This window comes from Notechis scutatus, chromosome Z (genome assembly GCF_049901735.1).
Source record: "Notechis scutatus isolate UNSWTSFEM ecotype Mainland chromosome Z, rNotScu1.2, whole genome shotgun sequence".
Taxonomy (NCBI): domain Eukaryota; kingdom Metazoa; phylum Chordata; class Lepidosauria; order Squamata; family Elapidae; genus Notechis; species Notechis scutatus.
This window is the reverse complement of record NC_142025.1, coordinates 64,175,022-64,200,579: the sequence shown is the minus strand read 5'-3', so window position 1 is coordinate 64,200,579 and position 25,558 is coordinate 64,175,022. Positions and strand designations below refer to the sequence as shown.

At 39.3% G+C, this 25,558-nt stretch overlaps 1 protein-coding gene across 10 annotated transcripts in view; it reads left to right on the top strand.

Annotated features, from left to right (window-relative positions):
* NT5C3A (5'-nucleotidase, cytosolic IIIA) overlaps window positions 1-25,558 on the top strand; it is a 118,353-nt gene that overhangs the window by 68,607 nt on the left and 24,188 nt on the right. Inside the window, exons 3-4 of one of the 10 annotated variants that reach the window (XM_087946222.1) lie at window positions 22,071-22,140; window positions 22,621-22,667. The exons of the other annotated variants lie outside the window; for them this stretch is intronic. Of the exons in view, the coding sequence (XP_087802348.1) occupies window positions 22,071-22,140; window positions 22,621-22,667 (117 nt within the window). The remainder of the gene's footprint in view (window positions 1-22,070; window positions 22,141-22,620; window positions 22,668-25,558) is intronic. 10 annotated transcript variants of the gene reach the window in all.

The window sequence follows — 25,558 nt, the reverse complement described above, 5'->3', positions numbered from 1 at the left end:
CTTTTTAAAATAACTCTTAAAGAACTAATATACTCAAAGACCTTCCTAGTTCAGCTGAGATGGTGATTGTATAATAAGCATATAAATTTTAGTAATCTGCATGTTGTTCCAAGAACCAAGCTGGTGGTTAAGGTACTATTCAAGAAACTAAAAGACTATAAGTGAAATATTTTCACTGAAAAACCAGAAAGTCCAGTTGCCTCTTGGAAAAAGCACCTTTGGGACAACCATGACCTGGATGACAGAATCTCCATAGACATTTAAAAGACTATAAGTTTTAGTCCCACTTTGGCATAAAGCCAACTGAGTCATTCCCTCTCAGCCCTTGGAAGAAGGCAGTATTGAAACCACTTCCAAAATCCTTGCTAATATAACTGCAGGGACTTGTCCATGTAATTGCAAGAAATCAACAATAATAAAGGCTCACACAGATACTGTATCTATCATCTGATCTTAAATCTTCAAAACATTGATATTAAAATGATTAAATATTAAATAGAATAATATAAACATGACAGTGGAACAATATAATCAATAATATCCCAAACATAAGGAGCAACCCTAATTCACTCACAATTCAAGAGATTAAGATGATAACACACACACACACACACACACACACACACAATCACTGAAGGCATCCAACTTAATAACTTTATGCAGTGGTGGGATTCAAATAATTTAACAATTGGTTTTCTGCCCTAATGAGATCTTCCAACAACCAGTTTGCCAAACTGCTCAGAAAGTCCATTTCTCCTGAAGTGGTGCGAACTGGCTGAATCCCACCACTGACTTTATGAATGACTGACAGAGTTGGATCCTGTCTAGAAACAGGAATACTACAGTATTAAAAGTAACTTTAAAAGGGTTATGATTTCTTACAGACATTTCAGATTTGCAATAAAAAGTCCTGACATAGGATGTTGATCACAGAATGGCAGAATCGTCTTCAGCTAGCCATGAATCTCCACCCTCTCAAACATGCTTTTCAAAATTTCATGCCAATGTTAAGGACCATAATGTCACTGTGACATTTTGTCATTTGTTCCCCCTTGACCTCAGCACTGAGTGCTCTTCTACAGTTTAGATAGATAGATTAACAGAGTTAGAAGGAACCTTGTAGGTCATCTAATCCAACCCCCCGCCCAAGCAGGAGACCCTACGCCATCCCTGACAAATGGCAGTCCAATTTCCCCTTGAAAGTCTCCAGTGATGAAGCTCCCACAACTTCCGAAGGCAAGCTGTTCCATTGGTTGATTGTTCTCACTGTCAGAAAATTTCTCATTATTTCTAGGTTGAATCTCTCCTTGATCAGTTTACATTTGTTATTCTTTGTCTGGCCTTCAGGTTCCTTGGAAAATAACTTTTGACACCTTTCTCTCTGTCACAGCCCCTCAAATATTGGAACACTGCTATCATGTTTCCCCTGGTCCTTCTCTTCACTAGACTAGCCATGTCCAGTTCCTGTAACCATTCTTCATACGTTTTAGTCTCCAGTCCCCTAATCATCCTGGTTGCTCTTCTCTGTACTTTTTCTACAGTCTCAACATCTTTTTTATAATGTGATGCAGTACTCTAGGTGTGGTCTAAGGCTTTATAGAGTGGTATTAGTACTTCCCTTGATCTTGATTGTATCCCTCTGTTAATACAACTTAGGATTGCATTAGCTTTTTTGGCTGCTGCTGCACACTGCTGGCTCATATTTAGCTGGTTGTCCACTAAGACTCCAAGATCCCTCTCACAGTTACTGCTATTATGCCTGGTTTTACCCAGTCTATATGTGTACAGTAAAGGTAAAGGTTTTCCTCGCACATACATGCTAGTTCCTGACTCTGGGGGGCGGTGCTCATCTCCGTTCCTAAGCCGAAGAGCCAGCGCTGTCTGATGACGATTCCATGGTCATGTGGCCAGCATGACTAAAACCCAAAGGTGCACGGAACGCTGTTACCTTCCCACCAAACATGGTCCCTATTTTTCTACTTGCATTTTTACATGCTTTCAAACTGCTAGGTTTCTGGGGCAAGGAACGGGAGCACACTCCATTATGCGGCGCTAGAGATTCAAACTGCTGGACTTTCTGATTGATAAGCTCGGCATCTTATCCACTGAGCCACCACGTCCCTGATATGTGTAGTTTTGGTTTTTCTTGCCAGTGTAAGACCTTACTTTTCTCTACATTGAATTTCATTTTGTTAGATAAAGCCGAGTGTTCAAGTTTGTCAAGATCCATCTGGATCTTGTTCTAGGGTGTTAGCTATTCCTGCCAGCTTAGTATTATCTGCAAATTTGGTAAGTTCCCCTTCTATTCCCTCATCTAAGTGTGTTAATTAAGGTATTGAAGAGTATTGGGCCTAAGACGTAACCTTGTTAGCACCCCACTGCTTACTTCCCTCCATGTAGACAGACTCATTAAGGACTACTCATTGAGTACGGTTGCGAGTCCATCTAGTGGTGGAGCTATCTATTCCACTTTTTTTTTTAGCTTACCAAGAAGTAGGTTGTGATCTACTTTGTTGAATGCCTTGCTGAAATAGAAATATATTATGTCCACAATATTTCACTGGTCTACTAACTTAGTCACTATGTTGAAGAATAAAAAAAGATTGGTTTGGCATGATCTGTTTTAACAAACCCGTGCTGACCACTAGTTATTACTTTACTCATTTCTAGATATTGGCAGATTTATTTTTTAATTATCTTTTCCAGTATCTTCCTGGATATTGATGTTAGGCTCATTGGTCTGTAGTTTCCTGGGTGGTTTTTTCCCCTTTTTTGAAGATGGAAACCACATCAGCTCTTTTCCAGTCCTCTGCTAGTTCCTTGGTGCTCCAGGATATTTGAAAGATATGGTATAGTGCAGTGGTCCCCAACCTTTTTTGTACCAGGGACCAGTTTCAAGCACAAACACTTTTTCAAGGACCGGGGGAGGGGAGAGAAGAATCCGAGTTTGGTGGTTTGCTTGCAGACGTTTCATTACCTGACTAAGGTAACATCTGATGTTGATACCTAGTCGGGTAATAAAACGTCTGCCAGCAAACCACCAAGGTCAAGGGAGCGCCTCGGCCCTGCCTCCCTCAGCCCCAACCCTCAGGTGTCTCCCTCCCTCCCTCAGGTGTCTGCCTCGTTCCTCTCTCAGTCGCTCTCTCGCTGCTCCACCAGCCCAGGAAGAAACTGCTTCAAAGAAGCGGGGTGTGTGGCTTTTGTTAGGTATAACATTGATACCAAATATGGTTTGGGTGAATAAATATATAAAACTTAGATATCATGGTTTAAGTGCTTATCACTTTAAGCACAATGCAGCAGGCAATTAGCCGATTAAGGGTGCGGTTAGAAGTTACAATATAAGGAAGCATTAGAAGCTGGAAAGCTTACTGACTGTTACTGTGTGCTGACTGTAACTGTGTGCTGCTGCGACTTACTGTGTGCTGCTGCGACTAACTGTGTCTTACTGTGACTAACTGTGATTACTGACTGTGAGTGCCTGTGACTGAACTGTTATTGTTTGCTACTGTTTGCTGATTTACTGCGTAATTCTACTGAATATCCAGCGTTTGTTTCTCTGGAGAGTGAAACCGGAGGAGGAGAAGATATCTTTATCGGCTGATAAAGATATTGCAAAGACTCTTAACTTGGACTATACTAGTGAGTCTTACTGGATGGAAATACTGTGAATGACTTAATGGACTGAATGACAATGCTTAAACTCTAACTGGATTAAAAAACTATTTAAACTACAAACAGTGTTTGTGTTCAGTGTGTGTATACTCTGGGGCCCTTCCACTCTCGTTTGGCTTCCTGGCTTGACTACTGCTGCAATACTCTTCTAGGGGTTAATCCCCAAACCCTAACATTGGTTATGGGCCCAGCAGCATAGTCTAACTAACCAGGATATAGCAGAGAGTTGGTGTGAGTTGCACATTACTGTAAAAACAAACTGTTTTAATTAGTTTAAAATAGTCAAAATATCTGAAGAGTAATGGCACAAGTAAATTTGTCACAACTGTCCATGATATCCAGGCTGGATGGAACAAACTATGTTTCATGGTCAATGAAATGTAGTTTACTTCTACGCAGAGAAGGTTTGTGGGACATTATAGCAAACCCACCAGATGTGAGTAGCTGGGATCCTGCTAATGATGATGATAAAGAAAAGTTACAAGACTTTAAACTGAAGAATGAGCAGGCTTTATGCATCATAGGACTGACTCTCTGTGATCAGCAGCTTGTCCATATTCGTGGAGAAGAAAATGCTGCAAACTGCTGGGAGAACCTCAGGAAGATTTATGTTCGGGACAGTGTAGGAGCACATATAAATCTTACACGGAAGCTTTTTCGAACGCATCTTCAGAGGAATGGAGATATGTTAGTTCATTTAAACTGTATGAAGAGCATTTTTCAAGATTTGCAAGAAAAAGAGCTTATATTTAATGAACTGCAACAAGTCTACATAATATTATCTTCATTAGATCAAAGCTATGATGACTATGTGACTTCGTTAGAGGTATTGCCAAAAGAAAGCCTCTCATTAACCGAGATTACAGGCAGGCTACTAGAAGAAGCCAGAAGAAGGCGTGAGCGTGACGAGCTGAGAGAAGATAAGAAAGAAGAGAAATTATCTTCAAAGCTTGAAAGAAACCAGCAAAGCAAAGTAAAGCACCTGGAAGAAGAGAATTTATCTTCAACAGCATACACAATTAAAAAGTGTTTTAATTGTGGAGGCAGAGGACATTTGGCAAGATTCTGCAAAAGAGAAAAAGCCAGAATGTAAAAAGCCAAAGAAAGCATTTGAACTAGCCACGTTTAGCAACTCTGATGTGAAGAATAATTTATGGGTGGTTGACAGTGGCGCATCCCACTGCATCACAAGAGATAAGACAAAATTTATAAAAATGTCTACAAGTTCTCAACATATATCTCTTGCCAATGGCTGGAACCTGAAAGCGAAAGGTCAAGGTTTTGCACGTTGTCCGTACATAAACCAGGATATAAAAATGTTGTATGTACCGCAACTAAAGTTTAATTTGCTTTCAGTAAGGGTATTAAATAAATTAGGTTATGTAATTACTTTTAAGGATAATAATTGCATAATTGAAAAAGATAACAAAAGGGTAACTGCAGCTTTAAATGGAACATTATATGTATTAGATAATAGTAAGAAAGGGGAGGCTCAGACTGTATTTAATAATATAAAGCCTCATGATGAATGTATCCATTTATTGCATAGGCGTTTGGGGCATGTAAATTTTAAAATGCTAAAACGTACAGTTGAGTTATCTGAAGGAATAAGGTTAAAATCTTGTGATAAATATTTGCGTTGTAATGTTTGCTGTGAAGATAAGAGCAAGGTATTGCCTGCAAATAGGCTAAATGGTTTCAAAACAAAAGAACCTTTAGAAGTAGTATTTGCAGACATAATAGGTCCAAAGAAACCCAGTATGGGGGTGCTAGATATATACTGAGCATTATGGACCATTATTCTAGATATGGGTTTTGCTATTTAATGAAAAGCAAAACTGAAACATATCAACATTTTTCAATTGGCTTAGGTTTGCTGAAAGAAAGTCTAAACGTCAACTGATAACCCTGGTGACAGATAATGTCACGGAATTTATTAATAACAAATTCCAGAACAGACTTAAGATAGCAGGAATAGAGCATAAGAAGTCTGCTCCATACAGGCCAGAACATAATGCTTTTATTGAAAGAAGAGGCCAAACACTACAGGCAATGGTTAGAACAATGTTAAATGATTCTGGGTTACCTGATTCTTTGTGGGGGAGGCTACAATGTGTGCTAATAACATATTGAACAACGTTGTTAATACAACAACAGGTGAAATACCATTTACCAGGTGGCATGGCAGGAAACCTGATCTAAGTTACCTGCACACATTTGGTGCACCAGCATGGGTGCATATTCCTGCACAACTCAGAAAAAAAGGGCAACATAGAGCTAAAAGATTTTTCTTCGTTGGTTATCAGGCAAACCATAGGGCATATAGATTTTGGGAGAAAGGCACATCTAAAGTGTTATGTAGTGCTAGTGCCCAATTTCTAGAAATGAAGGATGGGAGAAATTAGAACAGGATGCCAATAAAGATGTAATTATTGAATCCTATAGAAATCCCATTAGTTATCCCTGTAACTTTAAAAATAAATTAAAGAGACAAATACAGGATGAAATAGTGCCCATAAAGGAAGAAACAGATTCAATAGCTGAACAGGATGAGGAAGATGAACAGGTAGTAGTTCAACAAAGTCCTCCTGTAAGCCCTGTAATTCCCAGAAGAACTACACGTGTATCTAGACCGCCTGATAGGTACCAGGCTAACACAGTGTGCCAGATTAATCAAGTTCCTAATTCTGTTGAAGAAATTAAAAAGTATCCTACTAAGGAAAAAGAAAGATGGTATGCAGCAATGAATAAGGAACTGAATTCATTAAGAGATATGAAGGTGTATGAAAATGCCAAATTACCTGCAGGAAAGAAATCCATTGGCTGCAAATGGATATTTTAAGGTAAAAATAGATAAAGATGGTAATTTAATCCATAAGGCAAGGTTAGTAGCCCAAGGTTTTAGGCAGAATGCTAATGACTATGATGAGGTGTTTGCACCTAGTCTTAAGGCAGCAACCTTGAGGGCAGCTTTAGTGTGGGCAGCTAGTAAAAACTATATAGTTAACCATTTAGATGTAGAAACTGCTTACTTGCAGCCCCATTAAAACATATTATTTATATGAAAAACCTGTTGGTATTAAAAGTGAAAATAAGGATAATAATGATTGTTGGTTGTTAAAGAAAAGCCTCTATGGTCTTAAACAATCAGGCTATGAATGGAACCAGTATATTGTAAAGGAACTAGACAATATAAGATTTAAAGCTGGTTTAGCCGATCCATGTCTGTTTAAGAGGGAGACAAATGGGAAAGTATCATTATTATTACTATTCACAGATGACATTGCATTGATAACTGAAACTAATGATGAAGCAAATAAAATAATAGCATCATTAGGAAAGAGAATAAAGATCAAGCAATTAGGGGAGATAAAGAAGTATCTCGGTTTGAATATAAAGAAAACACGAAAAGGTTTTAAGATATCTCAGGAAGATAAGATAAGCAAATTGCTAAAAGATTACAAGATGGAGCTTTGTAAGCCAGCTAAGACTCCAATGAGTCAGGAGTTTAGCAACACTGATGAACAAAGCCCTGAGGTTGATAAGGTGATTTATCAATCTTTAATTGGTAGTTTGAGTTATATTAGTAATTGGTCTAGACCAGATATATCGTACTGCGTGAATCAGTTGGCTAGATTCAATTCTGCACCATGTGAAAGACACTGGATTGCAGCTAAGAGGATATTAAGATATCTTAAAAAGACAATGAATTATTCATTGTATTTAGAACCAAAGGGTGATTTAATTCTGAGTGCTTATGCAGATGCTAGCTTTGCATCAGAAAGAGACACTAGAAAGTCGACTTCAGGAACAGCCATAATGCTGGGTAAGACATTAATAGGCTGGAAGTCAATAAGACAACAGCATATAAGTTTGTCTACTATGGAGGCAGAATTCTCCTGTTTATCATTGTTATGTACAGAATTAATAATGTATAAACAAATGTTAATTGATATAGGTATAACTGTAGATTATCCTATAATTATACATGAAGATAATCAGGCAGCAATTCAAATGGCCACAAATATTGGAGTAAAAACAAGGAGCAAGCATACAGATCTAAGATACCTAAACGTGAGACAATCTGTAAGAAGTAAGATGATTCAGCTAGAGTACTGTATGTCGGAGGACAATTTAGCTGATAATTTTACTAAAGCCCAAGGTGCCAGTAAGCACCAGGAGAGTTGTGAAAAATATGGGATTAGATTGTAAGGTATTATATATTTATTTCATCCAAAGGGAGTATGTTAGGTATAACATTGATACCAAATATGGTTTGGGTGAATAAATATATAAAACTTAGATATCATGGATATCAACTTAGATATCATGGTGCAGCAGGCAATTAGCCGATTAAGGGTGCGGTTAGAAGTTACAATATAAGGAAGCATTAGAAGCTGGAAAGCTTACTGACTGTTACTGTGTGCTGACTGTAACTGTGTGCTGCTGCGACTTACTGTGTGCTGCTGCGACTAACTGTGTCTTACTGTGACTAACTGTGATTACTGACTGTGAGTGCCTGTGACTGAACTGTTATTGTTTGCTACTGTTTGCTGATTTACTGCGTAATTCTACTGAATATCCAGCGTTTGTTTCTCTGGAGAGTGAAACCGGAGGAGGAGAAGATATCTTTATCGGCTGATAAAGATATTGCAAAGACTCTTAACTTGGACTATACTAGTGAGTCTTACTGGATGGAAATACTGTGAATGACTTAATGGACTGAATGACAATGCTTAAACTCTAACTGGATTAAAAACTATTTAAACTACAAACAGTGTTTGTGTTCAGTGTGTGTATACTCTGGGGCCCTTCCACTCTCGTTTGGCTTCCTGGCTTGACTACTGCTGCAATACTCTTCTAGGGGTTAATCCCCAAACCCTAACAGCTTTTCCTGTCTCCGCAGTGCCTCCAAAGCGCCCGTTTACCCCCACCCCGCCCGCCCGCGCGCGGTTCAATCCACAGTGCTCCGTTCTGCCTGCCTGCCTGCCTTCTTCATTTCGGAGCAGCTTCGGCTGATAAAAAGAGGCGAATAGTTATTATTCTCAGCCGAAGCTGCTCCCAAACAACCAAACAGGCAGGCAGGCAGAACGGGCACTGAATTGAACTCGTCTTGTGCGGGCGGGCGGTGGGGTAAACGGGCGCTCGCATGGCGCTGCGGAGACAGGAAAGCCACCCCCACCCCGGCTTCTTTGAAGCAGTTTCTTCCTGGGCTGGTGGAGGAGCGAGAGAGCGACTGAGAGAGGAACGAGGCGGGAGGAAACCGAAGCTGCTGAGCCAGAGAGCAGGACAGGCTTCGGTTGCTTCCTCCCTCCCCTTCTCTCATTTGTGTCCTTGATCCCCGATCCCAGCAGCATTCACCGAAGGCGAAGAAAGCCGCCATTTTTTTAATTTGATTTTTCTTTGCGGCCCGGTACAGAGTGCTCCACGGACCGGTACCAGTCCGCGGCCCGGTGGTTGAGGACCCCTGGTATAGTGGTTCTAAGATGACATCTGCCCGCTCATTTAGAAATTTGAGATGTAATCCATCAGGTCCCTGTAATTTGTACTCATCAAGATTAGACAAGTGTCCTCTTACTTTTTTTTGTTGTTGTTGTTGCTTATTTTAACTTTTATTTTTAGTCTGTCTAGTCCAGGGGTGGGCAAACTTTTTGGCTCAGGGGCCTCATTGACTTTTAAAATTTGACAGACGGGCCGGATCAGCACAAGATTTTTTGCCCCCCCACTTTTGCCTCCCCTTCCCCTTCTTCCTCCTTCCCCCCTCGGAGGCCCCTGAGTCAGGAGTTGCTACCGCCGGCGCGGCTCGCGTGGCTCCAGTCCCGCGTTGTCTCGGGAAGGGAAAGGCAAAAGGAAGAGCCGCGGCAGTGCTTTGCAACAGCAGCAGCGGCACCGGAGGCTCAGACTCAAGCGGCTCCTGGTTTTGCCTTTCCTTCCCAAGGCAACGCGGGACTGGAGCAGCGGAGCTGCGCCAGCGGTAGCAACTCCTGACTCAGGGGCCTCCGAGGGAGGGGAAGGAGGAGGAGAGGGGAAGGGGGCAAAAATCTTGTGCTGACACACCCGACAAGCCGCTCACCACGACGGTGGCTCCCAGCACCCGAGCAACTTCCCAGCAACTTGCGGCTTGCTTTTTCCTCTCAGGCGCTTGTGCCTGGCCCCGAGCCGCGCGGCAGAGGGGAAACCCGGAGTGCCGCCGGGTCGCCTCCTCCAAGCAGCCCGCCCACCCGCCGGGCGGAACACTTCCCGCTCCTCGGCAGGAAGACGCTCCCGCCTGCAAACTTTGCCTGTGCAAAGTTTAAGCCTGAAGCCCGAGCCGAGCAACTTCCCAGCAACTTTCGGCTTCCTTTTAACTCACGGGCGCTCGCGCCTGGCCCAGAAGCCGTGCGGCGGAGGGGAAGCCCGGCGGGCGGCGGGCTGCTTGGAGGAGGCGACCGGCGCCGCTCCGGGCTTCCCCTCTGCCACGTGGCTTGGGGCCAGGTGCGAGCGCCCGCGAGTTAAAAGGAAGCCGAAAGTTGCTGGGAAGTTGCTCGGGTTTCCGGGCTTCTAGGCTTAAACTTTGCACAGCGCGGCGAGGGAAGCCCGGAGCGCCGCCGGTCGCCTCCTCCAAGCAGCCCGCCCGCCCGCCGGGCTTCCCCTCCGCCGCACGGGCTCGGGGCCAGGCGCGCGACGCCCGCGAGGAAAAAGGAAGGCGCAAGTTGCTGGGAAGTTGCTCGGGTGCTGGGAGCAGGCTTTTAAAGTGCCGCCCGAGCAGGACCGCTGAGCCGGAAACAGGGCACCAAGGCAGGGCAAGGCTCCACCAGCAGCGGCCTAGCTTTAGGTGGCTCCAGCAGCTCGCCCGCCCGCCTGGCGGAACCCTTCCGCTCCTCGGCGGGAAGACGCTCCTCCTGCAAACTTTGCCTTTGCAAAGTTTAAGCCTGGAAGCCCCAGAAAAAAGGGAATCGGGCGGGGACTCACCTTCGGAGAGGTCGCACTCGAAGGTGATTTCAAACTCCCAGCCGAGGCCTTTGTAAAGTTCTTTTCTTTCCTACTCCCGAGAGCGCTCCGCACTGTTTTGCAGCTTTGGGGCCATGCGGCGCAGGGCAATATGATTTTTTTCAGGGCCCAGCGATTTTTTTTCAGGGGCGGGCTGGATTGGACAGACCAACGGGCCAGATGTGGCCCGCGGGCAGTAGTTTGCCCACCCCTGGTCTAGTCTGTCTTTTACAGTTATGTTTTTGGTAGGTTTTTTGCGTGAAGACTAATGCAAAGAATGAGTTAAGCAGCTCTGCTTTCTCTCTGTTACCTGTTACTTCCTTGCTGTCTTCTCCTTTTAGTGGGCTGACTGTTTCCCTTATTTTTTCTTGTTATTTATATGTTGGAAGAAACTTTTTTTTTATTATCTTTGACTTTCGTTGCAAGTCATTCTGGTCATGTTCATTCTGAGTCTTTGCTTTCCTGACTTCATCTTTGCAGATTCTGGCTATCTGCTGATATTCTGCCTTAGTTGTGTGTCCCTCTTTCCATTTTTTGTACTTGTCCTTTTTGTCTTTCAATTTGTCAGCGAGATCTTTATGCAGCCATTATGGTTTCTTCTTGTTTTTCTTTCTCAGTGGTATTGTGCTGGTCTGGGCTTCTATGATAATATTTTTCAGAGTTTCCCAAGATTCTTGAGTTGTTTTCCCCTTTAGGATTTTCATCCAAGGAATCTTTCCCAAGTTTTTTCTGAGTTTATTAAAATCCGTTCTTTTAAAATCTGGTATCATGTTCTATTGCTTGTATTTATGTTATGTTGAATTCTAATATGACATGGTCACTCTCACCAGAGGTGGTATTCACCTGGTTCTGACTGATCCTGGTGGACCGGTAGGGAAAATTTTGACTGGTTTGGAAAACTGGTAGGGAAAATTTTTGACTGGTCCCGCCCACCCACCCCCACTCTTACCTCTCCTACCTCTCCTGTATTCTGTTGTTTATTAGCTCAGCTGATTTACATTGCAGAGCAGATTGCCACGCATCAGCTAACTAAAAAACAGCACAGCTCACCATAATTGATAAAGAGGGCAGTCTCTGAATCCTCCATGCACAATATGCGCATTTGGCGCATGTGTGCAATAGACATGCCTACACAGCTCACCAGCGTTGATACAGAAAACGGTGTTTGAGCACTGTTTGAGATGCGCAAAGTGAGCTCTCTGAAATGGTAGAAAACATTTTTAAACTCACCCCTGACTCTCACCCTAGGTTCCTGCAGTTTCAACTCCCTCTATCACTTCTCTGTTTATAAGAATTAAGTCCAGTATGGCTGTCCCTCTAGTTCCTTCCTCTCCCTTTTGGACAGCAAAGTTGTCAGCTAGTTTGATTAGGAACCTATTGATTTTTCACTTGGTGCAGAATTAGTTTTCCAATGGATGTCAGGGTAATTGAAGACCCCTTTACTATTTTAGTGTTTTTCCTATCTATATTTGTTAGTTAGCAAAAAGGACATCTATTTTTTTCTGCTTGATTGGGTGACCTATAGTATACACCTATGGCCATGTCATTCTTTTTCCCCCCCATATGTGGGTTTTATCTTTGGTTTCATGCATTTCTGTAGCAATATAGTGGTCCTTTACATACAGTGCAACTCCACCTCCTCTTTTATGGGGTCTGGGTTTTTTTGAACAATTTCTATCCTATCAGTATGTTCCAGTCATGGGTTTCGTACCACCAAGTTTCTGTAATTCCAACTATATCATATCTACCTTCATGTATTAATAGTTCAGGTTCACCCTGTTTGTTCCCCAGACTTTGTGGCATTTGTATATAGGCACTTGAGATCTGACTCTGGGTATGCCTCCTGTGTCTCCTATTTGGTGCTTGAGTTTGTCTTCCTTTCCATCCCTTCTTATGTCATTATTTGACTTGCTTTTTAAGGGTTTTTGCTTGGAATTAGTTCCGGGGGATCCTAAAGATTGGTCACCCTTCCTTCTCAATTTTAGTTTAAAGCCCTCCTGATAAGTTGAGCCAGTTGTTTCCCAAAAACATTCTTCCCAGTCTTTGTGAGATGCAGCCCATCCCTTGGCAAAAGCCTATCATGGAGATAGTATAGACCATGGTCCAGGAATCCAAAGGTTTTTTTGGCCGCACCAACCCTTTAGCCAGTTGTTCACTTCTATAAATCTTTGTTCTCTTACTGGATGTTATCCTGTCATTGGCAGTACAGCTGAAAAAAATTCTTGTGAGTCCTTCACTTTCTTGCCTAGCTACTCGTAATCACTCAATATTGCTTTTAAGTCCTTTTTTGTGTCATTCATCCCTATAGGTAGTAGTAGAAAAGGATGGTAATCTGTGGGTTTTATTATTTTGGTTAGGTTCTCAGCAACATCTTTGATTTTTGCTCCAGTGAGACAACAAACCTCTCTGGATTGACTGTCTGGTTTACAGACAGCTGCTTCCCTTGAGAATTAAATCTCCTATCACCAGCACTCGCCTTTTTTTCCTAGGGAGGTTTTGGGTATTTTTCTATCTATCACAGAAGTATTTGGTGGTGCTACTTTTTTAAGGAGATTTGATGATGCTTCTTTTCTATGTGTCTGCGTGTTTTCTTTGAGGGAGAGTCCATTATATTGATTGCTTAGCACCAGTGAGACTGCATCAGAGTAGGTTGTCATTGATTTGTATTTTATCACACTATCTTTGAAATTAGCAAAGATACAGGTATTGTTAAAAGTCAGATTTTAAGGGACTATATTTTTAAAATAGTTTCTAGAATGGCACCTTAACCACTAGCTTGGCTCTCAGAACAACATACAGACTACTAAAATAAGCTTATAAAATTTGATTTATTTCAAGTTCTCTTACATCTTAATTTATCTACAAAATTCATCTCAATTTTTTTTAAAAAAACAAAGTTTTTATTTTTTACAACAAACATACGAACAAAACATAAAAATATAAAACCATCTTTCAATTATATACATACAGTGTGTCAGTTGGTTACAATCTTTTGTGCTATGCTTTTTTTACCATTACTCACAAGTTATATAAATTCTTACCTTATCGATCTGGCTTGTGCTTATATAATATCAATTATTAAACATTCATTTGACTATTTTTCCATCATTTTATACAAGATATTCTAATTTTCATTATGATTAAATCTTACACATTCATCCAATGGTTATATATTTTATATTGTATTCTATATCAATCTATTAACTTTTATTGTAAGGCTTACTAGTCTATTTCTTTACCATGTCTTTTTATCTAACCATTGATAAAATAAATCCCATATCATATAAAATTGTTTATCCTCCTGTTCTCTAATTTCAAATGTCAATTTACTCATTTCGGCACAGTTCATGATTTTCTTAATAATTTCCTCCTGCATAGGTATTTTTTCATTTTTCCAGTTCTTAGCAAATACAATTCTAGCCACTGTTAAAACATTTACAATCAAATATTTCAATTCTTTACAATATATTTCCGATATAATTCCCAGTAAAAATATCTCAGGTTTATGTGTTGTTTTGTCACTTTTTCCAACCATGTGTGGATTATAGTCCAATATCTTTTTGCATCCGAGCATGTCCACCACATGTGGTAATATGAACCAGGTATCTGATGACATTTCCAACATTTATCTGATTTATCCTTGAACATCCTGGCAATTGTCATCGGGGGTAAGTGCCACCTGTAAAACATCTTATACAAATTTTCTTTATACATACCTGACATTGCCATTTTATAATTTTGAGACCACAATTTTTGCGATTTATCTAAGTCAATCCCATATCCGAAATTTTTCCCCCACGCAATCATTGTTTCTTTTACTTGTTCTTCCTCTAATTTAAACTATAGCAAATGTCCATAAAGGTTTTTGATTACTTTTTCATCAGTACCTGTCAGAATTTTATCTAAATCAGTCAACTTGTCATAGATACCTTCTGTTTTGACATCTTTATCAAATCTAGATTGTATTTGCAAATATGAAAACCAATTCATTTTTACACCTTGTTCTTTCAACGCTTGCATAGATTTAAGTTCACCCTTTTCATTCAACATCTCACCATATCTAACTGTTTGTTCCTTTTTATATATTATTGGATAGGAAAAAGCTTCAATAGTAGATAACCATAGTGGACTTTTTAAATAATATTGCTTTTTTATCTTCTCCCAGTTTAGAAACAATGCTTCTCGAATAGAATGTCTTCTAAAATACCCCTGTGCTTTAGTTCCCTTATACCAGAGGAAGGCATGCCACCCTAACAGCAAGTCATGTCCTTCTAAATTCAAAAGTCTAGTATTCCTTAATGTTATCCACTCCTTTACCCACATCACATTTGTCGCTTGGTAGTATAATTCCCAATTGGGCAAAACAAATCCTCCTCTTATTCTTCCATCTTGTAACAATTTAAGTTTTATTCTCGCTTTCTTCCCCTGCCAAATGTATTTTAGCACTATTCTGTTTAAATCTTCAAAAAATTCTTTCCCTAATCTGATTGGAATTGTCTGGAATAAGTATAAGATTTTAGGCAATACATTCATCTTAATTGTAGATATTCTCCCAATCAGTGATAATTGTAAATTTTTCCATTTTATCAAATCTGTCGCAATCTGTTGTTTAAGTTTGAGATAATTGTCCTCCTTAAGTGTGCTACATCTTGGTGTTATATGTATTCCTAAATACTTAACCTTGTTTGTGACCTGGATCCCCAAAACTTCCTCCAATTCTTTCTTTTGTCTTACTAACATGTTCTTTGCTAAAATCTTTGTTTTCCCATACTTTCCCATACTCTTCTATCTTTTCTATCAGTTTAGGTGCAGACTCCAATGGATCCTCTAACATAAATACCAGGTCATCTGCAAAAGCTTGTAATTTATACTCTTCTTTTTTCATTTTCATTCCTTTTATTTCTTTTTCTTCTCTGATGTTCCTATTCAGCACTTCCAGTGTTAACACAAACAACAGAGGCGACAGTGGACAGCCTTGTCTGGTCCCTTTTCTTATATCTATAAAGTCTGTTAACTCTTCATTTATCATAACCTTTGCAGTTTGTTTATGATATATCGTTTCGGTGGCTTGAGTAAATTTTTTACCAAAGCCCATTTGGTCCAATTGTAACAGCATAAAACGCCAATTCACATTATCAAAGGCTTTTTGTGCATCTATAAACATCAGAGCCATTTGTTTTTCAGGATGTGCCTCATAGTATTCCAATGTATCTAAAATTATTCTCATATTATCTTTAATCTGTCTCTTCGGTAGAAATCCATTTTGATCAGGATGAATAAAATTGTTTAAATATCTTTTCAGTCTTTCTGCCAGAATTGAAGCAAAAATTTTATAATCTGAATTTAATAGTGATATAGGTCTGTAATTTTTAACTTGCTGTGGGTCTGTGTCCTCCTTCAGTACAAGTGTTATATATATGCTTCTGACCATGTTTCAGGTATTCTCTTCTTTGTCATAACTTCATTCATAATTTCTAATAAGTGAAGATTCAATGTTTCCTGGAATGTCTTATAAAATTCCACCGGCAAACCGTCCGGACCTGGTGCTTTCCCAATGTTTTGCTTTTTTAAAGCTTCTGTTAATTCCATCATTGTTATATTACTTTCTAACGTTGTTTCAATATCTTTGGGTATCTGGGGCAAATTTGCTTCCTGTAAGTATTATTGAATTCTTTCTTCCTGAACATTCTCTTGATGGTACAGATTTCCATAGTAATCTTGAATAATTTTTTTCTTCTCTGCATTTCCAAAGCATATATGTCCTTGTTCGTTTATCATTTGATTTATTCTTCTTGAGTCTCTTTCCTTTCTCAATTTATATGCTAGCCATCTGCCTGGTTTATTTGCATCTTCAAAATAGTTCTGCTTAGCATTTTTAATTTTTTGTGCTATTTCTTCTTTTTCCATTAGCCCCATTTTATGCTTAGTTATGTCCATTTTAATTTTAATGTCCTTTTTTTGTGGAAATTTCTATAGTTCTTTTTCCAACTTCCTGCAGTCATCTTCCAATATTTTAAAGATTTTTTTCTGTTTTATATTTCTTTTCCTTGTATAGTCCATTATCAAACCTCTTGTATAAGCCTTCATCATGTCCCAGAGGTTCTGTAATGATGTGTCCTCTTTTGTATTTTCTTTAAAGAAAAAAGTCAATTCTCTCTCAATTTTCTGTTTAAAGTCTTTTTCCTTTAATATCGTATTATTTAAAGCCCATCTAGATCTCCTTTTTTGTCCTTTCCATACAAGTGTTATTGGATTGTGATCTGCCCAAGTACTTGCTTCTATTTCAATGTCTTGTATGTTAGAAAGCAATTTTGTTGACATCCATATCATATCTATTCTAGACCATGATGCATGTCTATTTGAATAAAAGGTATATTGTTTATTTTCCGCATTTCTCTCTCTCCATGCATCTTTTAAGTTTATCTCATCTACCATTCGAAAGAAGGATTTTGGCAATGTCTTTCTAGTTTTCTTTGCTGTTTTTTGTGTTTTATAATCCAATTTGTTATTTATTATTCCATTAAAATCTCCCATCAGACAGATATTAGCATAGTCCAGTTCAATTATTTTCTTATGTAATTTCCTGTAAAAAATCTTCTTGATTATCATTTGGAGCATAGATTGCTATTAAAAGTGTCCTTAGATTATTTTCCATTATCTCCACCATCAAAATCCTTCCATCATCATCTGTATATATTTGTTCCACAGGGATTGTATCTCTAATCTATAACACCACTCCTTTTTTTACAATGTGTTAACGCTGTAAATAATTTCCCTAATTTTTTGTTGTTTCAATATATAATCATGTTGTTTTTTAATATGTACTTCTTGTAGGCAGATTATATCAAATTTTAATTTCTCTAACTTATGAAATACTTTTCTTCTTTTAATAGCTGAATTAAGCCCATTTATATTAATTGTAATCAATTTTTTCTCATCCATTTTAGACTTTGTAAGAAGGATTTGTTGCTCTAGTAGATCTTGGTTCTCGTTGTTCTCTGGGTACACCACCTACGGCTCCTTCCTCTTTTTCAATTACTGCTGTACATTCCTCTTGAAATTCAATTAATGACTCTTCTTTTCTTGTATCTTCCCCCCTTCCTCTAAAATATTCCAGATAGAATAACTCAACTTTTTCAACTGTATCAATTCTGTGTCTTTGTTCCTGCCAGGTAAACATGAGACCTTTGGGTATCAGCCAACTGTAATTTATTCCTTTCTTAAGTAACTCTTTGGTCAAAAATAAATATTCTCTTCTTATCTCTCTCATTCTTCTCAGTACCTATTTTAGTACCATTATTTCTTTACCCTTGTACTTTAGTGTTTTTTCTCTTGCCGCCTGCAATATTTGTGACTTTATTATTTTCTTAGGAAATCTGATATGAACTTCTCTTGGCAGTTTATTTCTCATCGCATATCTTGTATAAAAACGAAAAACCTCGTCCATTCCATCCATCATCTTCTCTTTAGTTACCTCTAATGCTTCTGCCAGGATTTCTGTCATCATTTCAGCAAGGTTTTCACCCTTTTCTTCTTCTATATTTTGAAATCTAAGATAGAATTCTGATCTATCAATTTCCCATCCTAATGATTGCAGAGATCTGCCCTTATCTCTTTGTACATCTTGTTCTTCAATGTTCTTAATTCTGTCCTCGTATTGCATCATCATCTGTTGAATATTTTCTATGTTTTCATCCGTCTTTTCCGTTCTTTGCTCAATATTCTCCGTTCTCTTTTCAATATTATCTGTTTTTACTTGTATCTTTTGAATTTCTTGCATAATCAACTGCAGTGTCACTTCACCTGTATTGATCGTTGTCCTCCAGATGGTGAGAAAGAAGAAGTCGGGATTGAAGAAGCTGAGGCTGGTATTTTTCTGCTCATCTTAAAGTACAATAGAAAAATTGAAAAGAAAAAGCAAGAGCAGCCAATTGCCACTCCAGTAAAAAAAGAAAGAAAAAATAATTAAAAATAAAAGAGGGAAGGGAAAAATCTTCAAGCACTTGAATACCTTAATCCAATTGGTTCCAATTATGTAGGAAAAAAAAAAAAGAAAAAATATAAAATGGAAAAAGGATGAAAAAAGAAAAAAATTAAGAAAAGATTTAAAAAGACAGAGATCTGTATATTCCCCTTGCCGAAGATGTAAAACAATGCGGGGGGGGGAGTAGTCTTATTCTTGCATAAGTCCAAATATAAAAATCCAACTGGGGGTGGGGGGGAATAGAAAAAAAAAGGAAAGAGAAAATGCAATTCTGTCAACAAGCAAAGCACTGCCACTATATGTTTGAGGCTCTTTACTAAATCAAAAAACAAAATTTCCAGTTCTCTTTTCAAGGTCACTTCAATCTTCTTTCTTCAATTTCAAATCCAGACTCCAGCTATCAGTAGTTCCACAGAAGAGCACCTGCAAACAATCTACATGCTCTTCCCACTATCTTTTCAATGAAAAGCACAGAGTCCTTGAATGTAACAGCAAATGTATCAACAAGAAAGAAAGAAAGGAAAACAATGTATCCAAGCCTCCAGGTGGCAGCGCTACTTGTTTCCCTTTCCTTTCCTTCCCCTCTAATATTAAAATCAGGAATAATAAAAATATAAAGAATCTAAAATTATTAAAAAGAAAAAGCAAGAGAATAAAAAACTTTTCCAAAGAGTTATTTTGAAGGGAAAAAATAATTAAAAAGGAAAGACCAGACCAGTTTAAAAGTTAAAAAGTTTTAACAAAATCCAAAGTTCCAATAAAAAGGAAAAAAAACCTTCAGGTTTAATTTGTGCTTAATGTCGCCGCTTGAGCACTTTTATCTTCACTTTTAAATTTAATTTTTAGTCTTTTAGGGTGTTCTCTCCAGAAAAAAAATAAGTAGAAAATTATCTCACCAAACTGACACACTTTCTTTCCAGCTTTCTTCCGTTCCGGAGCTGACCCAGCTTCAGCAGCTTTAATAGCTGCCTCTCCACCGCGGGAAAAAAGGGCTTCTCCTGGATCTACCAGGGACTTTGCAATGTCCCTGGGATTGACAGGATGTGCCCTCCTCTGTCACCATCTCTACAGGACGGTTTAGGTCCATTGGGACCATCCTGCAATGGAGATATCAGCAGCGATCTTAGAGCTTAAAGATCGCATGCTGTACCGCTATGACGCAAGCTCCGCCCTCCTCATCCAAAATTCATCTCAAATTTTTGATAGAAACAATTCTATATTTCTTCTTTTTCTTTATTGAAAATGTTTCTTTTTAAAAAAATTGGCAATGTTCCAAATATAATGATAAGGCCATACTTATTGGTAAAAAATTATGAGATTTGAACATTGGTTTATTAATCTAGCTGTGATTAGAACATATTCTTAAAAAAAAAGCATTTACAGATCTTTATATAGTGGAAGGAAGGAAAAGTTGGTTAGGTGCTCTTAGAGTTTTAGAAAAGCTTAATTGATGCCAAAAAAAGTCACTCCCTCTCCTCAAGAATTGCTAAAAAATAATATTCCAAAATATGATCAAATAAAACTATTAAACAGACCCAGGAAACTATAGACCAATCAACCTAACATCAATACCCGGGAAGATACTGGAAAAGATAATTAAAAAAACAGATCTGTCAACATCTAGAAACAAGTAAAGTAATAATTGGCAGTCAGCACGGGTTTGTTAAGAACAGATCATGCCAAACCAATCTTATTTCATTCTTCAACACAGTGACTAAATTAGTAGACCAGCAAAAATACTGTGGATATAATATATTTATATTTCAGCAAGGCATTTGACAAAGTAGACCACAACCTACTTCTTAGTAAGCTAGAAAAAAGTGGAATAGATAGCACCACCACTAGATGGACTCGCAACTGGCTGACAAACCATACTCAACGAGTAGTCCCTAATGGGTCTAAGTCTACATGGAGGGAAGTAAGCAGTAGGGTGCCACAAGGTTCCGTCTTAGGCTCAGTACTCTTCAATATCTTCATTAACAACTTAGATGAGAGAATAGAAGGGGAACTTACCAAATTTGCAGATGATATTAAGCTGGCAGGAATAGCTAACACCCAAGAAGATAGGCTCAAGATCCAGATGGATCTTGACAGACCAGAACACTGGGCCATATCTAACAAAATGAAATTCAATGTAGAGAAAAGTAAAGTCCTACACTTAGGCAAGAAAAACCAAAAGTACACATATAGCCTGGGTGAAACCAGGCTCAATAGCAGTAACTGTGAGAGGGATCTTGGAGTCTTAGTGGACAACCAGCTAAATATGAGTCAGCAGTGTGCAGCAGCAACCAAAAAAAACTAATGCAATCCTAAATTGTATTAACAGAGGGATACAATCAAGATCAAGGGAGGTACTAATACCACTCTATAAAGCCTAAAACCACACCGAGAGTACTGTATCCAGTTTTGTTCACCACATTATAAAAAAGATGTTGAGACTGTAGAAAAAGTACAGAGAAGAGCAACCAGGATGATTAGGGGACTGGAGGCTAAAACATACAATGAAGGGTTGCAGGAACTGGACTTGGCTAGTCTAGTAAAGAGAAGGACCAGGGGAGACATGATAGCAGTCTTCCAATATTTGAGGGGCTGCCACAGGGAGGAAGGGGTCAAGCTATTTTCTAAAGCGCCTGTAGGCCAGACAAGGAATAATGGATGGAAACTGAACAAGGAGAGATTTAACCTGGAAATAAGGAGAAACTTTCTGACAGTGAGAATAATCAACCAATGGAACAGCTTGCCCTCTGAAGTTGTGGGAGCGCCATCACTTGAGACTTTCAAGAAGAGATTGGACTGCCATTTGTCAGAAATGGTGGACTAGATGGACCCTTCCAACTCTGATTATCTGTTATCTGTTATATGTAAAATATTTACATATAGTATTGCTTTCCATTAAATAAATCCTCCAAAATAAATCATAAGAAAACAGCTTCATACCAAGCAGTGAATGAGACGGACAACGTTCAGGTCATACAAGATCATATCGAAGGATTCCCAAAGCTTTTCAGAATATTTGGTTATTTTGTGTAGATCTTTATTTTGCTAAAATATTACTTCAATATTTGCTAAAATTTACTATAATACATAATTGCTAAATGTCTGTGGAGATTCTCAGTCATTCAGGTCATGGTTGTCCCAAAGGTGCTTTTTCAAGAGGCAACTGGACTTTCTGATTTTTCTTTAAAGACATTTCACTTCTCATCCAAGAAACTTCTTCAGCTCTGAAGAAACTGAAGAAGCTTCTAGGATGAGAAGCGAATCAAAAAGTGCAGTTGCCTCTTGAAAAAGCAACTTTGGGTATAATACAAAAGCTTCAGTGCACTTAAAATTAAATGAGAGCAAAACCTATAAGTAGAACACTGATTTTTCTTTTAGATTTTACATTTCAAATATTTAGTTTTATTTTGCATTCATGATATATTTCTTTATATACTGTTTACAGATAATTACAGACTTTGATATGACGCTAAGTAGGTTTACCCATAATGGCAAAAGATGCCCAACATGTCATAGTGAGTATTATAGATTTCTTGTAAAAAAGATTCATAACTCTCATGAAACTCAAGAACACCTATGACTGAAAACACATAGCAGAAGGGAAAAATCTTGGATTTTCCTTCTGGTGCATTGTTTGGTCTGGTTGTGATATGTTACATTTTTAACTATTGTTTTACATTTATCACCATTATATTCTTCTAGATTCTGTGTAGTGGATTATAGCATAAACAATCCCATTTTAATAAGGACATTGGATTTGTGAAAAAATGGTAGTCAAAACTGATTTCCTTTCATGAATCTGGGTATTTCATGTAGACTTACACTTGAATGCCATTATATTTACAGTAATTTTAACTAATAATAATGTCAAAGTTAGGGATTTTGCCTTATTTTGAGTGGTTTACAAATATTTTACTGGTAGATGGGTAAATTAAAATTTTGCATTGTTTGATTTGCACATACTCATTTCTCAAACCTTTTTGAACATTTTCCAGATATCATTGACAACTGTAATCTCATTACAGAGGACTGTCGCACAAAGGTAATTTAAAACTGATAAGTTCTCCACCACACTGCTTCGAGAGTGAATTTTAGAAGTAATGCTGCCTCTGAGCCTAGGGGGGTCCTGTGCAAGGCCCCGAACAACAGCTGATGGGCATGATCACAATCGTAGCCTAGCACAGCTGAGGGACCTCAGGGAAGCCAGCCGAATATTGCTGCTGCTTCTTTCTGGCTGTGTGGCTTGTAATTTGTGCTCCAGGAGACGCGCACTGCGCAAGACCCACACAAGAGGTCTCATGGACAATTAGCTGCTAACGAGCTGCGCTTGGTAAGGAATGGCGTGGGAGGCTCTTTGCCGCTCTCCCAGGCCACACTCACAATTGTTAATGTCAGCGCTTGCAGGCGCAGCTCTACTGGAGCCCCGGGAGCTGCGCTGATGGTATTCTGTTGTGTTTACTGTATTCCTGCTTTTTATGGTAATCTACAGACTGCTCTAGAGCAGTGATCCCCAACCTTTTTACGCCGCGCCCGGTACCGGCATCAGCTGGGTGCCGCGGCCCGGCACCGGCATCAGCTGGGCGCCGCCATCTTTTTGATGAAAAAGTGCTTCCGGTGACCTCACGGAAGCACTTTTTCATCAAAAAGATGGCAACGCCTCGGTGAGCTTTTCCGGGTAGAAATGGCTTTCTACCCGAAAAGCTCACGAAGCGCTTGCCGCCATCTTTTTTGATGAAAACGTGCTTCCGGTGAGCTTTCTACCTGGAAAAGCTCACGGAAGCTATTTGCGCCGCCATCTTTTTGATGAAAGCGTGCTTCCGGTGAGCTTTCTACCCAGAAAAGCTCACCGGAAGCACTTTTTCATCAAAAAAGATGGCGGCGCCAGCAAGCCAGCGGTGACCGGTAGGACTTGTTCCGCTGGACCGGTACCGGTCCGCGGACCGGTGGTTGGGGACCCCTGCTCTAGAGAGCCTAGAGAAATCTAGACACACCAGCTCTAATGTCAAAGAGCTGAGTCAGAAAACTGGGGCTCTCAGCAGAGGCTGACTTTCTATAGAGGCAGACTCAGTTTGATGACATTAGAGGGTGGAGTCATATCCCAGTGCTGGACTCTCTTACAGCGTGTTTAGAAAGGGCGTTCACTAGTAAGTCTACCAACGCCCCTTTGTTTCCTGTATTCATTATCAATTCCTACTGTTATGGAAGGTTGTATTATTTGTTTTGTACTTTGCATAGAATTGTCATGAAGTATAGGTAAATCCTCAATTTAGGCCACTTGTTAAGTAACCATCACTTAGTAATAGAAATTCCAATCCCAATAACCATTGTAAGTCAGAGATTCCCTATGTTAAGACTACTTACTGATTTTTGTGAATATATGCCTTTATATGTTTATACACATCTTAAGTAAATATTGTATATAATGTACTTATTTAAAATACTAGGGATATGTACCAAAACCACAGAAGCAGAATAGAATAGAGCATAGCAGAGCAGAACATAACAGAACAGAACAGGAGTTAGAAGGGACCTTGGAAGATCTTCTACTCTAACCCCTGTTCAGGCAGGAAACCCTATAACATTTCAGACGAATGGTTAACAAATTGAGAGAGTTGGAAGGACCTTGTAGGTAATCTAGTCCGGCCCTCCCCCACCCACCCAGACCATATACCATTTCTGACAAATGGCAGTCCAATCTCTTCTTGAAAGTCTCCAGTGATGAAGCTCCCACAACTTCCAAAGGCAAGCTGTTCCATTGGTTGATTATTCTCACTGTCAGAAAATTTCTCCTTATTTCTAGGTTAAATCTCTCCTTGATCAGTTTCCATCCATTATTTCTTGTCTGGCCTTCCGCTTTGAAAATAGCTTCACCCCTTCCTCTCTATGGCAGCCCCTCAAACATTGGAACATTACTATCATGTCTCCCCTGGGCTTTCTCTTCTCTAGCCATGCCAAGTTCCTGTAACTGTTCTTCATATGTTTTAGTCTCCATCCCCTAATCATCCTGGTTGCTCTTCTCTGCACTTTTTCTAGAGTCTCAACATCTTTTTTATAATGTAGCGACGAAAACTGGACGTAGTATTCTAGGTGTGGTCTTACTAAGGCTTTATAGAATGGTATTAGTATCTCACTAGATCTTGATTGTATCCCTCTGTTAATGCAATTTAGGATTGCATTGGCTTTTTTGGCTGCCACTGCACACTGCTGGTTCATAGTTAGCTGGTTGTCCAGGTTAAATCTCTCCTTGTTCAATTTCCATCCATTATTCCTTGTCTGCCCTACAGGCGCTTTAGAAAATAGCTTGACCCCTTCCTCCCTGTGGCAGCCCCTCAAATATTGGAAGACTGCTATCATGTCTCCCCTGGTCCTTCTCTTTACTAGACTAGCCAAGTCCAGTTCCTCCATTGTATGTTTTAGCCTCCAGTCCCCTAATCATCCTGGTTGCTCTTCTCTGTACTTTTTCTACAGTCTCAACATCTTTTTTATAATGTGGTGAACAAAACTGGATACAGTACTCTCGGTGTGGTTTTAGGCTTTATAGAGTGGTATTAGTACCTCCCTTGATCTTGATTGTATCCCTCTGTTAATACAATTTAGGATTGCATTAGTTTTTTTTGGTTGCTGCTGCACACTCATATTTAGCTGGTTGTCCACTAAGACTCCAAGATCCCTCTCACAGTTACTACTGTTAAGCCTGGTTTTACCCAGTCTATGTGTTTACTTTTGGGTTTTTTTGCCTAAGTATAAGACTTTACTTTTCTCTACATTGAATTTCATTTTGTTAGATAGGACTGAGTGTTCTGGTCTGTCAAGATCCATCTGGATCTTGAGCCTATCTTCTTGGGTGTTAGCTATTCCTGCCAGCTTAATATCATCTGCAAATTTGTTAATTTCCCCTTCCCTCATCTAAGTAATTTATGAATAATATAAAGG